Here is a 17945-nt window from a genome sequence, read left to right as displayed (position 1 = left end):
ATTGAAGACTACAACTGTGGTATGGTAAAATTAATAACATAATAGTACTGTCTGGGAATATCTTTCTGTAGTAACTAGCAATAGCAGAAATAGACGTTATTTCAGCTTATGAACCAAATTAGTTAGCTCTCTATATTGAATAGAACTATTTACTGGCACAAGCCAAGAAAAAGTTGGATTTTTGCATCATGTTTGGATGCATTTTTATGCTTGCTTCTAAGATCTACATTTCCAAATTAACTGTTATATATAACTGAACATATAACGAGTTCCCTATGAATTACATAAATACATTTAGAAATACAGTTGCCCAGGGAGAAAGGGTTAAAACAACACTGCTAATCCCCATATATTTAGATTTTCAAGATTCTGTTAGACTTACACTCAGTACAGTGTTGTCTGAATCTTTGGGACCTTCTTTTGTTGTTTCTGTGACTATTGTGATTACAGTTGGTTAGAATGGCTAAGAATATTTGCATGTAAATCCTTTCATAACTTGGAGGTAAATCTTGAAAAAATAATCTCAGCATTTGTTTATTTTTATTTCTTCATGTCATTTCCTTTTTTTTTTGGCTGCCACAGGCAAATTAGTGACAGATGTACATAAATGAACAAATTCTGTAAAAGACAAATCTATTTTATTTAGGATGACCACAAACAAAAGACAATTTTACAGGTTACACTATGTAATACCAATGCCAAGTTGATTTAATCTGCAATCTTCTTTCTTCATTTTTCTTTCTGCCTTTTTTTCCAATTTGTGAAGAACCAAATAAGACCATTTTATATACCACTGAATAATTACACAATACTGATACTCAACACACAAACACAAGATGAGAAATCTTGTCAGTCTATTGGAAGATTTTCAAAATGACTAAATCCTACAAATATTAAATACAAACTGAGAAAACATTTGTACATACATGTGACCCTACAGTATCACTGCTAACTACACTTGTTAAACAGGAGAAAAAAAAAAGGAACCAGTTACCAGTCACCACACAACCACAACTCATTTTACAATTTAAAACATGGACTTGCAATGCATACAGTTATTTACTTTTGACCACATTTCATATTAATTCAAGTATTCTTAATGATAATAATTGTTATATATATAAAAAAAAAAAAAAGAGACTAACCCAACAAACATTTTCTCAATTTCTAATGAATTTTCAAAAGAGCAAACCCTAAAGAAATAGCAAAGATCTTTATGTGTGCTCAAGATAGAAAAAATAGAAAGGAATATGAATACTTTAGACACTTTTTAGGGGGATAATTTTGGCGGTCCATTCATCCAGGGCAAACATACCTGTATTTTTTGTTAAAAAGGATTCAAGCATACAGTAAATTCTTTATGGAAATTTCTTGACATATCACGCATTTAAAAACAACATAAACAACAATCCTCTTACAAATAACATCATGAAAGAAGGATGAAATATGGTACTGCAATAAAATCACTACTGTACAGGTATGATTTCAAACCGCTCATTGCTGTTAAAAAAATATATTACCACTGTAACTTCTTTTTCACTGCCATTACCTATTTCCAAAGCTTCACGAATATCTACAACCCACTGACAATTAACCAACTGTTGCATTAAGATACTAAACCATCTTTAAAAAACAAGTTCATTTTCAGGTGGAAGGGGAGCAAAGTATCGGTTGATTGTCTCGGTGGTAGGAACATCCTGCAAGGTGGCTGGTTTCCACTTGGGATTCTGGTCTTTGTCAATCAGCAGTGCTCTTACACCTAGAAGGAAAGTTAGAATGACATGTAACATTTGCAGAAAAATCTTGAAATCAGAAAGTTACATTGTTGTAGTTAATAGCACTGGCCTTTCCATGTGGACTCTTACAAGCAGGACTTACAATTATTGATGTGGCAAGCAGCTTACAGCTTACTTTATTCTAATCCTCATGCAACTGATATATCAATACCTGCCTCTTCAGTTCCAACAGAAACAGTTCCTGAATGTTTTCCTTTACAGGTAATTATCTTCAAATTTTTGGCAACAGTTCCTCCTGCAAGCTTTAAGGATGATTTTTAAAACTAAGAAATACATAACATAATACAAGAGAAACAGATTTGAAAATCTAGTTCATCTGGAAAATATGATGGTAACTATAAGATACATAAGAAAAAGAACCTAAAGATGAGTTATTATACAATACACTATCAGCTGAAATTTACAAGTCTCTTCACTCTCTTACAAAAGTATCCTCATTGTTCATTGTTATTATTTTTAACAAAAACTGATCGCTTGCCATAGTTTATGTTATATTATAGACGGGTAACTGCAAAATCTGCGTTTGGGCTGACCCTTCCAAGTGAAATTATATACAACTCTTTTTTTTTCTTTAAATGTAAGTATGTATGGAATCACACAGAAAATTGTGTGTACAGTTGCACAAAAATGTGCAGCAAGTGATGTTAAATATTATCACCTACTACATATGGAAGTAGTATGTGGTGAATCTGATGGGAAAGAGAAAAAAGAAAACAAAACTTGTCCAACATATTATATACACTACAATAATATACTTTCCTAGATTTCAAATAAACAGCAATTATTGGGTTACAGATGATTGTTTGGTATTGCTTGACCAGGCTGTACTAAGAAAAGTTAGAGATTAGCTTGCAAACTATTCTCACAAACATCCTCACTATCTTCTCTTCTGTTTTAAATCATAGAAAATATACCTGCTTCCATGTTTTTTTTTTTATTTTTAAGATTACTATTAATTTCCAGACATATATTACTTTTAGAAATTGTTCAACAAGAAGTTTTTGAATTAAAAGATTTGTACAGATTTGGGAGTACAAGTCAAATATAAGCATAAGTAAAAAATATATGGCAAAGTTAAAACAAAGGCAATTCTTAAAACTGTTCTCTAATATCCTAATGGGTCTGCAAATGGTTAACCAAAGCAACCATTTTTGTGCAGTAGTTCCAGTGGTGTGCATGACCAACAATTCCATGTTTACATACATATATATATACATGTATATATACATATATATATACATGTATATATATACATATATATATATATACACATAAAAAAATATATATATATGTATATATGTATGTATATATGTATATACATATGTATATATGTATACATATGTATATATGTATATATACATATATACATATATATATGTATATACATACATATATATGTATATATACAAACATATGTATATATGTATATATGTATATATATACATATACATGTATATATACACACATATGTATATATGTATGTATATACATATATATATACACACATATATGTATATATGTATATATATACAATAAACACACACACACACACACACACACACACACACACACACACACACACACACACACACACACACACACACACACACACACACACACACACACACACACGCACACACACAAAATAGTGCCCAGACACCAAGGAGTCCATTAGTAGACCTCGTGACTACACACGATTTCACTAATGGTATTATCAATGCTGTCATTATCATTATAGACATTAAAATATCGTAAAGTATTACTAATAGCAATAAAAGTCAGAAGAGAACATTTATGAAAATCTGAGAAAGAGGTAAACATGTAAGAGAGATAGAATTAGTGCTTGAATCCTTGGTGACTCTTTGTAGAGCCTTCTAATGTGTAAAGACAATCATCAAACTAAACTCTCAATGGGCATGACTTGTATGGATATGCAATGGATTAATCCCTTGAACAGAAATGTAGTCACTTTCACAGTGAAGTTGCTCCTGACAGTTTTAACCCAATGCCGACGGGCATGACATGTACGTATGTGCTATGCCCACTGTGAGTACTTGTTTGATTGTTTTTACACATAAATGGCTACACTTGCACTAAGTCACCAATGAGCCAATTACCAGTACTGCCTGTCTCGCCTGTTTACCCTTTACTTTGATTTACGAAAATATTTTACATTATCTTATTTTGCTATTACTAATGTTTATAACATTATCGTAATTATAATGTTTATAATAAAAATAACACCATCGATAGTCATAGCAAACGTAAAAAATACATTTTTCCCACCAATTCAAATCACGTAAGGTTAAAAGGTCTACTAATTGACTCCTTTGTGGCTAAGCACTAGCAGAGCCATCTCTGTGCTGAGACATTCACAAAAAATAAGAGAAAATGAGCACCGCATTTTCCTCATTTTTTATTCATTTTCCCGGGCGGTATTGGGTTAATAATGAGTTCACAGTTTCCATCAACAGTGAAAAGAGAGCATAGGAACAATAAATGAAAATATCTGCTCTGAAGCAGTTAAATTAAGCCACAAAAAAATACAATGATATGGATAAACCCTGGTCCTTAGTATATTAATAAAGCGTTAATGCAAGCAGGGATAAAGGATTCATCTTTTATATGCAGTATATGTTAAAGCCTTCAAAAACAATGCACAGTTGCTTCACAACAGGTAGCATAAATATATTTTTCTTCCAACACAAACCACAACAACCATTTTAAGTACCACCATTTTACACACACGGCCTGGGAAGGGTGAAATTTTGCATAACGTATGCAGGTTACTTTAAATCAAAGAAACATCCCACCTTAAGTGTACTTGATAAAATATCAACCCATCCACACTGATAAAAAAAAAAATGTTCAGATATCAAAAAGCAGAAGAAAAATATACACAACAGAAAACTCCCAAATGCACAAATAAGTCAGACTCAGGGAATATGACTCAAGATTGCTGACATACATACAGCAAGAGTTCATTCCTGTTTAAAACAAGTTTTCATCCTCATCTGGCAAAGGTGACAAGTACTCGTCCACCTTTTCCGCTGTCACTTCAGACAGAGAGGCAGGCTTCCACTTGGGAGTTCTACCAGAGAAGAAGGCCTGTACGCCTATGGGGCATTCATAGATTTGTTAAAACACTGCCTTGTGGCATTAAGTCTGCTGACATGCAAGAAATCAAATTCTGGACTACAAATTACTTCTAACAAATTATTTATAAAGAAAAGAAAAGAATGTATTAATCAAATCACATATAGCTAACTAAAATAGATCTACATGATGTGAGAAAAACTGTTGTACTATATCTAAATCAATATTTCATTCAAATGGTAATACAAATATATATAAATATAAAATAAATTAAAAATTATGAAAAAAATCTGCTAAATACTTGAACAAAAATTACTGTTAACAAGAAAAGACAGAGAAATTGGGTTATCAAATAAAAGAAAATTAACAATACTCCCTAATAAATATCATTCTAAATAATAATGATTAGTATTTTCACCACTACATAACAACATTGAGTAAATCAGCAATAAAGACTACAATAAACAAGTAATAAATTTCAACAAAATAATATGTATAACAGAGACAAGAAAACAAAAATAATATTGATAATAATCATAAAGTAACAATAACAACACAAATATGTAGCAAAAACAATGATTTATAATAACAAATGCCATACTAACAGAATAAGAACAACTTTCATTATGAAGATAGCAGCATCTTCAATAATGATGCTACAGAGAGTAATATCTATAAAGAGTGTTATCAATGATAATATAATTTAACAGGAATAATAAAACAAACACACATACTTACACGCTCGCAGGCACACACACATACACACATACACACTTACAAAGACACATGCATATACAAATACACATACAAACAAACAAACACACACACACACACACACACACACACACACACACACACACACACACACACACACACACACACACACACACACACACACACACACACACACACACTCGCGCGTGCGTGCGTGCGTGCGTGCGTGCGTGAGTGCGTGCGTGCGTGAGTGCGTGCGTGCGTGCGTGCGTGCGTGCGTGCGTGCGTGAGTGCGTGCGTGCACATAAGCATGTGCACATGCACGCATACATGCATGCACACACACATACACAAACACAATACAAAAATCTGGCAAATTATTGACGTTTTTCATTTCCAATAGAAAAATTCACTTTCACTCCCAACTCCTACACATATCCTAAAGGTCTTCTAGGGAAGCAACAATGAGAATGATCTCCTCTTTCTTTGCAACTTTCTTCAAATATTATCTCATTGGCACAATAGTAGTACCTTTCCTTGTCTTTTGGTTTGGTCATACTCAAGAGCTGAAGCCCAGACACCGATTGGCATCCAAGGTGGATATTTTTAAAGAGCTGGTAAGCTGCAGGATTGATTTTCCTTGGGAAGCCACCTGCCTTCTGATGAACCTTTGACATCTTGGCAATTGTTAGATGAGGGTGCATGGGTTTTTCATCAGGTAAACACACATTCGCACTTGAAAATATTTGGCGCACTTCCTTGGCTAGTCTGAGTAATCTTAAGTAGTGTTCATCCTCTCTCAACCTAGCATAAACTACTCTATCAGAAAAGCTCCCTATCCCTGAAAATGTCATCTGTATGGGGCCTTTTTCAGTATCTTCTTTCAATCTATCCCAGCATGTATCTAAGGCTGAAGATGCAATGGACAGACCAATATCACTGTCAATGTACATAACCAGAACTGTAATGTGTGAAGACGCTACATCAATCAGAGTCTGATATAAATTGGGATCAGATGCTATAATAGCCTCTTGAATCCTCACAATTGCTCTATGAATTTCACAGTCTGAGACTCTGATACCAACAAAATAATTTGGTCTCGGGCTTTTCCTGAGAATTTTCCCATTATGTGCAGCTTCCCGTAAGCTTTTATTTCCTCCCTGGCCTAGTTTTCTTTTCTTTCCTTTGGGTACATCTTTACCACTACAAAAATGGCCAGTATCGATTTCCGGTGTTTGAAATGGGATATCTTGAACTTTCTCTGATAAGGTTAAAGTGTCTTCTACCCCTTGTTTTGGGGCAGAGTCGCTTTCATGTGATTCCTCTTGCAGGTGGTTCTTTGGCTTCATTTCTTCTGCCCCCGTTGAATAATAATTACAAAAATGAATACATAAAAAATCAAAAGCAAACAGCCATAATATTAGTAATGATAAAAGAAAAGAGAAAATAAATGAATAACATAATAATTATAACAGTAATTATAGCAACTATGATAGTACTGTCAAAAAAACAACCACTAACATAATATTAGTAACAATGATAATAAAATAGTATAGTGATAATATTAATAATAAAACAAATAAATGATAACAATAACAATAATAATAGTAGCACTAATAATAATAGTAATAACAACAATAGCAATAATCATAATAATAATAATAATAATAATAATAATAATAATAATAATAGTAATAATAACAATAATAGTAATAATATCAATAATAGTAATAATAACAATAATAATAATAACAATAATAGTAATTATAACAATAATAATAACAACAATAATAATAATAATAATAATAATAATAATAATAATAATAATAACAGTAATAACAATAATAATACCAATGATAATGATAATGATAATGATAATGATAATGATAATAATAATAATTACAATAGTAATGTCACAATAATAATAATATAAATAATGTCATGATAACAATAGTAGCATTAACAATACTAATACTAATACTAAAATAACAAAAATAACAACAATATTGACATAATAATAAAAACAATAATATTGAAATAATAATAAAAACAGCAATGATGATGATGATAATAATAATGATAATAATAATAATAATAATAATAATAATAATAATAATAACAATAATAATGAAAACGAATAATAACCATCGTAATAATGTTAATAACTATAATGATGATAATGACAACAGTATTCATAACAGGGACATGACAACAACATAGCTAAGGACAATAACAATCATAGATATACATATATTCTGCTAAACACTCACCTTCACTGAAGTCATGATCATGGTAGAACCGCCAAACCATTCGCAACTCCATGGTAAGGCACTCCTGGAGGGTAAGGTGCGCTCCTCGTTCTAACTGTTCAAAAGTCACCTTTAAGGAGGTAGGGGACATTTTGCTCAGGATCTGCAGTTGCTTTTGTGCCCATTCTGATCCATCCTGTCAGGATTAGATGGTAAATGTTGAAAAGTCTCTAGATTAATCAAAAACACCCTGCCATCTTTGGCAGTATATTTATTTTCACCCCCCCCCCCCCCCCCCACACACACACACACTCACATATAGATAAATAGATACAAACACACTTAAAAATGGAGATATGAACAGTCATAGATATAGATATAGATACAGATATAGATATATATAGATATATATAGACATATATATATATATATATATATATATATATATATATATATATATAGATAGATAGAGATATATAACCAGGAAGGTTGTTTTTCTCTATCCAGCAAATAGATATATGTCAAGATGATAATGAGAAAAGGCCAATCAACCAAAAGTGGGGTACTGAGTTACAGTTACCAGTATAAAGAGCCAGCCTTTGTTCATTAGTCTTACTCCAAATGTTTGCATTTAGGCCTCAGGTATAAGAGTGACAATGTTAGAAAAATATTCCTTCAAAACTGCCTCCTGCTGGCTGGGAGCAGAATCTAAGAATAGACCTAACTACAGCCGTTACATTTACACACCATGTCAACTGTGTATTCAGCCAATGAATATGTTGCATCACCTGAGGGATAACTGGGAAGCCTCAGTCACACTCTGCCTTGCTGCACACTGGATTACACTCACAATCCAAGGATTTAGCAGGTATTTGAAATAGGAATATATTTTCCTATACAATCACAATAGCTTTTTCACTTATCATTGCAAAATTTTACGAGCACAAGTGAAAGGCCTCAGATAAGAGGTAGTTTTAAAGACAAACCAGAACAAAATCCATGTAATCATTGCAGATTATCTCAAATCTAGGTTTCAGTCAAAAGGTCTTTGCTATTTTCAACAAAAAAAAAAATTTAGGAAAGAAATCTCTCTTTTCATCCAACCAATGGATGTTCCCAACAAAAACTACTTCCCATTGCTTAGAATATAGTTTTAAACAAAAGTTTTATATAGGACATTAGGTTTACCTTCTCAAGGTTTGAAATGATCTCCTCAACACTACCAGCAGAGTAACAAGCCTTGATCTTTGGTAGCATGGGCTGTAGTGAGAATGGCACATCTTTACTGAAGGTGGACTCCTGTAAGATAAAATATATAACAGCAACTTATAGTTATTACAAAATAAACAATCAAAATACATTCAGTTACACTAATGAAACCCAATACTGAAACTGTATTCAACTATACTAATGAAAGCCAATACTGAAAATGTTTAAAAAGTATGGAAAAAGAATCAATAATGCATACTGAATTCTAGCTTTAACCCACATTATATCAACTAAAAATATATGATAACAGTGCTCTTTACAGTAAAGTAAAAAATATATATAAATAATAATAAAAAAAAAAAAATAATTATAAATAAAATATTGGTAAATACTGCCCCTATCCCAACCGCACAATAAAAGAATAATGATATGATACATCCTTTAAATTTCAAATATCCTTCAAATATATACAATTCAAATTGGCATTCTTAAACTCTTACTGCTGGGCACACCTATAGCTATCATGAAAAACTAACTCCTCAAGACAGGTAAGGCTATGGGCATCATGATTCGCTAGAGAGAGTCGAGTGGGAAGTTCTGAAGTGGACTCCCTGGCCAAACGGCTGGACAGATGCCACAAGTCACCAGAATTAGTGATGCCCAGAGATTTCTGGTACTGTCATTGTAGGGCTAAAATTTCTGGCTTACTTTGTGGAAGCTCTCAATGACTTGTGTAATATCCTCTGGGTATGGAGAGTTCAACTTCAGCAATGTCTCCTCCAACTGCCCTATTCTTGCAGCATCGCACACATGAGTGGCAACACCTGCTTTCAGTACATCTCTTCCTTTTAGTCTGTGACCTGAAATTGGGAAATTGTATACATAAGTCTTCCACAATAACTTCTTAACTACACAACTCAGAAAATGCTTACACAAAATTACACAAAACCAACTTTGTTGTTTCCCTTCAGACAAAAGTTTTATTTAAATAAACTACCTGAATTACATTAAATCATATATTTTATAATCATTAGGCATTTTTAGCTTTCAAAATAAATAAATAAATAAATAAATAAATAAATAAAAATGTGTACACTCAGGAAAATATACACATAAAATTTACACACCTGTGAGAGCTAAATACATCCCTAATCGTCCTCCCAGTCGAGGTAGGAAATGAGAACCTCCGACATCTGGGAAGAGCCCAATGGCAGTCTCCGGCATTGCAAAAAGGGTTCGTTCTGTGGCGACTCGATAATTTCCATGAACAGACAACCCTACACCACCACCCATTGTGATACCTGAAAGAATTTGCGGTTAAAATGCATTGATAATAGCTGGTCTAATTAGAATATGCACCTCATTTGTTTGCTTTTCTATCCTGTACAAACACATTCCATGGCAATGACATTCTCAGATCTGTATACTGCACTGGTCAAAAGTCAGCAGAAGTAATTTTACCTGGTAATTTTTCTAAAATTTAAAAGTGGATGCATCACTTTAAAAAAGCTGGGAGCCATTATTCTATATCATTTAATTTGCCCATTGCTGCTAAGAACATGTACTGTTTACTGTAGCTTTGTTTTATGAATTTTGTTTGCAGACCAATAGCTTCACAAGTAACCAGCCATCATGTAGCCAATCGTGCTGTTGTTGATTTTCTGACATTATGATTATAATAATGTTATTATTAACCCATACGATCCGAATGATGTGACCATCATGTCATGAAAAATTTGACTTGAGGAGCAGATCATGTGATATGCCGTCATGGGAAGATTTGCCTGAGGGAAGGAGTGACAGGAACTTGCTATCATGAGAATTTCGGCTGAAGGTTGGGGTGACAGGAATGACTTGCCACAAGTGCAGAACACTCTTGCAGGGTGATTAGACTCTGTGGGTCTTTAGGAAAGGGCTTTTACATTATTTTCATGTGGAATTTACCATCTGTGAGCCATGAGTGGAAGAGCACTGGTTCCAGGGAGGATGATATTTGCATGCTCAGCATCCTATTCCTGGCCACCGCCACTAGCGGAGCAGGGTGTATTACAGGAAATTGAATATCACAAAAATATATGTAAAAAATGACACAAATAACACTTATTGTTATTATTGTTGCACTGAATTATGGACTACCTAGTGGGATAATATGAAATCTGTGTAAGGAAAATAGTCTATCACCATCTGGATAAAGCAAATAAAATGACAAATATGGGCACTGGAAAATAACAAAAAATCTAAAAATGCTTATGCTGGAAAAAAAAAAATACACCAAAAAAAAAAATAAAAAAAATATTGCAAAGGGAAGGCATAGAGTCTTGTCATTACACACAAGTGTTCCTGCACACCCAGCCTACAAGCCACACACCCTTCAGAGTGGCTGCGTAAGTAAGCCCAATGCCCATATTTTGAGCCAAGTGCAGGCAGTGAAGCCCTCAGAAAATCAAGTAAAAGGGGTAAACAAGTGAGATAGGTCAGATTAATAACTGACTGAGTACTTGTAAAGCCATCTCTGTGTAAACTGTCATTAATAAACTAAAATGACAGTGAATGTGGCATGTATTTTTGCCATCCTGGCATCAGTGAATTAAAACATTTCAGTTCATGCTACTAAGAAAGGGTATAATTCTTTGACCAATTCATTTAAAAATTTACCAGAGTTACAAACAAAACAAATTACAAAACGGTCCTTCATCCTTTCTAAATAGCAGATAAACCTAACAGCTGTATTTGTTATTCCCATTATAATACTTGTTTAAATATGATGCCAGGTGATAAGATCAATGTGACCTTGTGATTTATCTATTTATCTTTTATTCTGTATAGTAAGCTCAAGGATAAGCATCTCGTCAGAAGGGTTATGCTACACTAATTACAATTACTTTAAATATTAAGCTCTGTGGTTTTAAACACTTTTAGATATCAATATACAGTATTCTGACTCCTAAGTTGTAAGCATCATCCAGTTTATTGTACTTACCTTACAGAACTGGCACACTTCAATAAATCACCTAACAAATTTAAAACAATAAAATAACTTACCCTCCATACCCTCAAAAATACTCTATTCCTATACACTATGAATTGTAAAACCTTCTTCCATGTAGAAAAACCCACAATGCAAAATTGAGATTCACTGAAAATGAGACAGCATTTTGAAATCCTAAGCCTGAGAATGCCGAAAAGAAAGGAATTAGAAAAAGAAGAAAAAGAAAAATCAGTAGTAATGAATTACCATCAATTAGAGCAATGTATGGAATATGAAGGGTTCCAATAAGGCAGTTGAGCATGTACTCTTCCCGGAAGAAATCTGGCCCAATCTCAGAACCATTGGTTTTCCCCTCCACAATGGATCGCACGTCTCCACCGGCACAGAAGGCCTTTTCTCCTGTCCCTGTATAAATGATATTAATGCTATATATAACTCTAAATGCTGTTTTCTATGAGCATGCTACTTTTATATGTATATTTTCTATTGCCAAATATAATAGTTATGCTAATTATGTAACTTAGGATATACACTTTCTAATTCTTTACAAAATTAATAATCTTTAATTTCTATTCTTCACTCAGCAAGAGAAAAGGTTATTTTAAGAAAAATACCAAGGACAGGTATTTACACAACTTTAAAGAGAAAAAAAGAATCTCCAAGATACTTCTATATTCAAAGGCATGCATCCCACCACACATGATTCCTGTCTGTCTGTTTGTGTCAATCTGTCTGTTTGTCTCTATCTCTTTCTATCTCAATCAATCAATCACTCACACACACACACACACACACACACACACACACACACACACACACACACACACACACACACTCACTCACTCACTCACTCACTCACTCACTCACTCACTCACTCACTCACTCACTCACTCACTCACTCACTCTCGCACTCGCACTCGCACTCGAGTGCCGCACTCGCACTCGCACTCGAGTGCCGCACTCGCACTCGCACTCGAGTGCCGCACTCGCACTCGCACTCGAGTGCCGCACTCGCACTCGCACTCGAGTGCCGCACTCGCACTCGCACTCGCACTCGAGTGCCGCACTCGCACTCGCACTCGCACTCGCACTCCCACACACTCACTCACTCACTCACTCACTCACTCACTCACTCACTCACTCACTCACTCGCACACGCACGCACACGCACGCACACGCACGCACGAACGCACGCACGCACGTACGCACGCACACACACACACACACACACACACACACACACACACACGCACACACACACACACACACACCACTGAGAAAGACTTCAGCCTCCCTTCAACCATTTTCCTCTCTTACCTTTGATAATGACCATGGACTTAGTATTCTCCCATTCCTTCAGCTTCGGGTAGATGAGTCGCACCATGTTGAGGTTGAGGGCATTGAGGGCCTTCGGTCTGTTCAGGGTAATCAGGCCTTTGTCCCCCACATCCTCTAGTATTACCTCGGGTGCGCTGGAGGACATCCTCCTGCTTGAGATCAGCAGAGACCGAAGTCCTGGCCTCACTCTTGAGGGCAGAAGTCTTGTTAGTACCATTCTGGAAGAAGGATGGCATGTCATTCCATATTCCCTTTTGTAACTGTAGCTACAAATTATGTCAATTAAGACTGCATACAAATAAAAATTACTATAAGATCATATGAAACAATTCTCTATTAGAACCTTTTTAAATTATTTGTACAAACCAGGCATTTAAAGAACTAACGTTTCTCTGTTTTAAACTAGCATGTAGGCAATAATAAGCAATACAAGATATAAAAAAAGAAAGAAAGAAAGAAAAAAAAAGAAAGAGAATAGTAAAAAATTAAATAAAAATAATCCTCCCATTCTGAAATACACATCATATCAAAAACGAACATAAAATTAACATGAAACATATTCCTGCCCAGCTAGAAATTACTGTAACTGTTTAAACATTACAGTATTTACTCTAAAAGCAAACCCATCAGAAGTTAAAAGATAACAGAAAATATCATCTACAGGCAAAATTCCAAATCTGAATTGACCATAGCCAAATATACCTTAAAAATTCCAGTATGATTTGAAGTATTTGAGAAAATACACAAATTAACTAATAGCTAGGTAAAAGCACAAATTTGTCTAGCCTGTACATGTACACATACATGAACAAAAAGACACACACACACATATATAGATGTAGATATATGATAGGTAGATAGATAGATGTATATATGCTCATATATATATATGCATATATGTATATATGTATAGATGTATATATGCATATATGTATATACATATATATGTGTATGTGTATGTATGCACGCACACGCACACGCACACGCACACGCACATGCACGCACACGCACGCACGCACGCACGCACACACACACACACACACACACACACACACACACACACACACACACACACACACACACACACACACACACACACACACACACACACACACACACACACACACACACACACACTCACACACACACACACACACACACACACACACACACACACACACACACACACACACACACACACACACACACACACACACACACACACACACAATGTGTTCTTCAGAGAAATTATTTAGATCCTAAGCAGAAAAGGTTTTGGCTGATAATGGAAAGATTTTCCTCTTTCACAGAAGAAACAGGAGATTAAAAAATAAAATAAACTTTGAAAAAAAACATACCACAAAAAAGTCCTTCAAACTGATCCCTGAGACAGCCACTAAAGCTCAAAGACCTGGACTTTCTGATGGAAAAATTAACATATTGTTTAAATGGACAAATCATTCATACTTCCATCTCACTTTACTCTAACTTATATCCAAGAAAATACGCAAACAATACATTTGACTAAAATATAATTTATTCACATACTGTGCACCTGATGGACTGAATGACAAAATACATTGATGAGACATGGGGAAATATCAAAAAAGATATTGTATAAATTATAAAAGAGAGGAGAAAAAAAGAAAGAAGAATAAATTGGGTAGAACATAGTAGAATTTCAAAGCAAATTATCATTCCACAAATGTCCAAGTGTTTTCCATCTGACTACACATTTTGGCAATTTAGTGTTAACCAATGTATCTGGTACGAGGAAGCTTGTAAATCTCCAATCTGATTAACTGCCATATAAGGAACAAGTCCAGGGTCTATACTGCTTGAATATATGCGACATGGTGGATACTGGCTGGCCTTATTAAAGGTGCATAAATTGTGTTGATCTTTTGAGTTAAAGTATGAGTATAAGTAACAGCTTATTTGTTCAGAGTGCTATAAAAACTATATTGAGCTGAAAGATTGACAGGCCCTTCTTCTATTGATATCTACCCAACATCACGCATAAAAAATCTGTATAATTAAAACTACCCATTATATGTAGTGTTCTATTTCAACCATTCTGTGAAAGCAATTCCTTCACTTGACTTACGTGCCAATGCCTCAAACATTCAAATTCACCCAAATGAAATATTGTCTCTATGAATTATTATATATATTGGTTGCAATTTGCTGTTGAATAGGTAACCAATACAAATTCATACTCCTAAAACATGTGAGACAGATATTTGCTAGCCTTTTCAAAAGGAAAAAACTCAGATGCTACAGTTATCGTTACATAATACCAAATTGTATAATTTTAAGGAAACAACTTCTAAATTTACAAAAAGCAATGACTATGCCTTTGAATTCATAAACTTAACCATATCTGCCATTGGCCTTCATGATGCACTTAAAACTGGCCTTTGCACCTTTAACAGTATGGCATAAGCCTACAAACCTCACTAAATAAATCCATCACGACAGACCTTTCATTATTCCCTACGGATTTCTTATCAAATATGTCTCATTTATGTTTAGCATACTGTTTATCAATTTACTGATTGCAAATAATGTTTACCATGAAATTGACTGTTTTTTAAAAGGAAATTACCAATAATGTTTTTGGGGTATATTTGGGAATATGCAGAAAAAAAGACACAAAAATGAAAGAAAAAAGAAAAGAAAAGAAAATTCAACTCATAATCAATATTCCCTCAAGAAATAAGATATCATTAACATTTAATCACCCAAAACAAAAAAAATATTAACTTATTTTTCTCATAGTCAACCATCGTATTTCTACAAACCGGTCATCTTCCACCTTCAAAAAAAAATCAGACCTACATGAAATGATTTACTTCTCCGACTAATTCATTAAATTCACTACATTTTTAGCTCCCTCTTAACATATGACTCACCCTGTGAATACTTTACAAAAAGAAAATAATAGCTACGCACTTCTTCTATTGAAAAGTTTCCTGAACCACAATCAGCTGTTTCCTCCCATTCGAAAATGATAATACGTGAATAAAATAGTTTTGTTATTGAGGATAATAATTTGAAGGATTATTTATTTTATCGATTTGTCACTGTTAACATACCAATACAAAGACTGATTCAATAATTTATTATAATTGAGGCAATCAAATTTACTCGAATGCAATTGCGTTGCTATGTATCCCATCCGTAACCAAGAACGTTTTTGTTTTTGTTTTGCATGAAAATCGCAAGGCTTATGGACAAAAGAAAAAAAAAATCGCAGGAGTTATGGACAATAATAAAAAAAAAACGTAAATAATAAAGCAACATCTAGAAATCCGATACCTCAAATAGTCTAAGCTTTAGCTGTATTAAGCTTGGCCCAAATTTGACACAACGGATTTTGAATATGGTATGAAAACTGACATTTTCTAATATCACTACGCTATTATAATTAATATTACAGTTTGAGATAAGATAACCTTTACTCTTGTAAAGGAATATATTGATATAAAGAAAAACTCTCTTTATAAACTTTAATATCATCATGTAAGGTATTTGAGTACAGAAATATCACAGCATGTGAAAAAATAATAATAATAATAATCTCATTCACTGCAAAACAAAAAATAATTTAGATCAGCAAGAAAGTAAATGTTTAAACATATTAACATTTCTCACTCATGGCTCTATGCCATGCTGATTGGATTCTTATATCACAGTTACCGAGAATCCTCTGTTATCCTGCACAAAACTGTCTGAAGTGCCTCTACCGAGTCTCTATAGTTCTTTTTCGTTTAAGTGCTTACAAGGTTTAGGCACCAGATTTTTTTAAGCGTGCCAGTAGCACCCATCCCAAACTCGGTCATAATTTCAAGAAGGCGAGGCGTGGTGAAGAACCTGTCGAAGTAGAATGAGGTTCCTTGGGGTACAGAATTCACGAATCTTGGGACTCCAGCCTCACCAATGGTCAGCTTGTTGAAACCTTCAATCCTCAAGTTTGTTCTAGTCACGGATCTCATGAGCGGTTCTTTACCCTGACAGAACTCAAAACCACGAAAAAGGCCATTTGTTGAAGCAAGCGCAAAGACTTTCGGGCTATGTGGATTTGGCTTCCGTGGACAAAACTGTTTCAAGATAGTACAACCTGTAAAAGGGGATGATCATCTCATCCACAGCAATAGCGGGTGTTCTCTCCAACTCCATACATCTCTGCCTGATGCTGACTAGTAGAGGTTCAAGTTTCCAAAGTGTATTTTCTTTCTTATTGCCAGCAGTCACTGTAGCCCTCAAAACCTGAAAACGATTATTGGCCACTGCATCTGCATTAATAGAAATCCTTGTCCTTTCCTTCCAGTACATGTTTTGCCTGGGGAATTTCAGCACCCATAAAACAATTATACCAATGAATTTCTTCACGATATCTCTATTTCCTTGAAGTGGAGTTCCAGTCTTAGTTAAATAATTCTTCTGTGTCTCTACAGTAAGGGCTTCTAATACATTTTCAGATATGTATCCATTAAAAGTTCAATAGCAGACAAAGGCTCTGATGATCCTGCAATTAAATTTGGTGAATAC

General features: G+C 34.2%; 2 protein-coding genes across 6 annotated transcripts; both read right to left on the bottom strand.

Annotated features, from left to right (window-relative positions):
- Positions 1-528: 528 nt before the first annotated feature.
- On the bottom strand, positions 529-16400 carry LOC125045532 (3-hydroxyisobutyryl-CoA hydrolase, mitochondrial-like). 5 transcript variants are annotated; one of them, XM_047642847.1, is made up of 10 exons: positions 16307-16330; positions 14750-14811; positions 13371-13609; positions 12300-12458; positions 10192-10365; positions 9773-9924; positions 9044-9154; positions 7877-8051; positions 4769-4912; positions 1621-1759 (listed from the first exon to the last, which is right to left on the bottom strand). In XM_047642847.1, the coding sequence occupies exons 3-9, from the start codon at positions 13606-13608 to the stop codon at positions 4788-4790; spliced, it is 1134 nt and encodes a 377-aa protein (XP_047498803.1). In that variant the 5' UTR covers position 13609; positions 14750-14811; positions 16307-16330; the 3' UTR covers positions 1621-1759; positions 4769-4787. The 5 variants fall into 5 exon arrangements, with proteins under 5 accessions (XP_047498800.1, XP_047498799.1, XP_047498801.1 ...); XM_047642844.1 differs by lacking the exons at positions 4769-4912; positions 16307-16330 and adding an exon at positions 16347-16395 and having other exon boundaries at positions 529-1759; XM_047642843.1 differs by lacking the exon at positions 4769-4912 and having other exon boundaries at positions 529-1759; positions 16307-16325.
- On the bottom strand, positions 5912-7193 carry LOC125045534. The gene has a single exon (XM_047642849.1). The coding sequence runs from the start codon at positions 6953-6955 to the stop codon at positions 6035-6037; it is 921 nt and encodes a 306-aa protein (XP_047498805.1). The 5' UTR covers positions 6956-7193; the 3' UTR covers positions 5912-6034.
- Positions 16401-17945: the final 1545 nt, after the last annotated feature.

This window comes from Penaeus chinensis, chromosome 37 (genome assembly GCF_019202785.1).
Source record: "Penaeus chinensis breed Huanghai No. 1 chromosome 37, ASM1920278v2, whole genome shotgun sequence".
Lineage (NCBI taxonomy): Eukaryota > Metazoa > Arthropoda > Malacostraca > Decapoda > Penaeidae > Penaeus > Penaeus chinensis.
Note: the sequence above shows the minus strand (reverse complement) of the source record. Positions and strands in the feature narration are given on the sequence as shown.

What these genes read in the sequence shown, in the direction of transcription:
- LOC125045534 (XM_047642849.1), bottom strand. Translation starts at nt 6,955, where the DNA reads ATGAAGCCAAAGAACCACCTGCAAGAGGAATCACATGAAAGCGACTCT.
- LOC125045532 (XM_047642845.1), bottom strand. Translation starts at nt 13,608, where the DNA reads ATGGTACTAACAAGACTTCTGCCCTCAAGAGTGAGGCCAGGACTTCGG. An exon ending in GATGTATTTAGCTCTCACAG is followed by an intron (nt 9,925 to 10,191) that starts GTGTGTAAATTT and finishes TCCCAATTTCAG; the next exon opens with GTCACAGACTAAAAGGAAGA. An exon ending in TCATTGAGAGCTTCCACAAA is followed by an intron (nt 9,155 to 9,772) that starts GTAAGCCAGAAA and finishes TTTATCTTACAG; the next exon opens with GAGTCCACCTTCAGTAAAGA.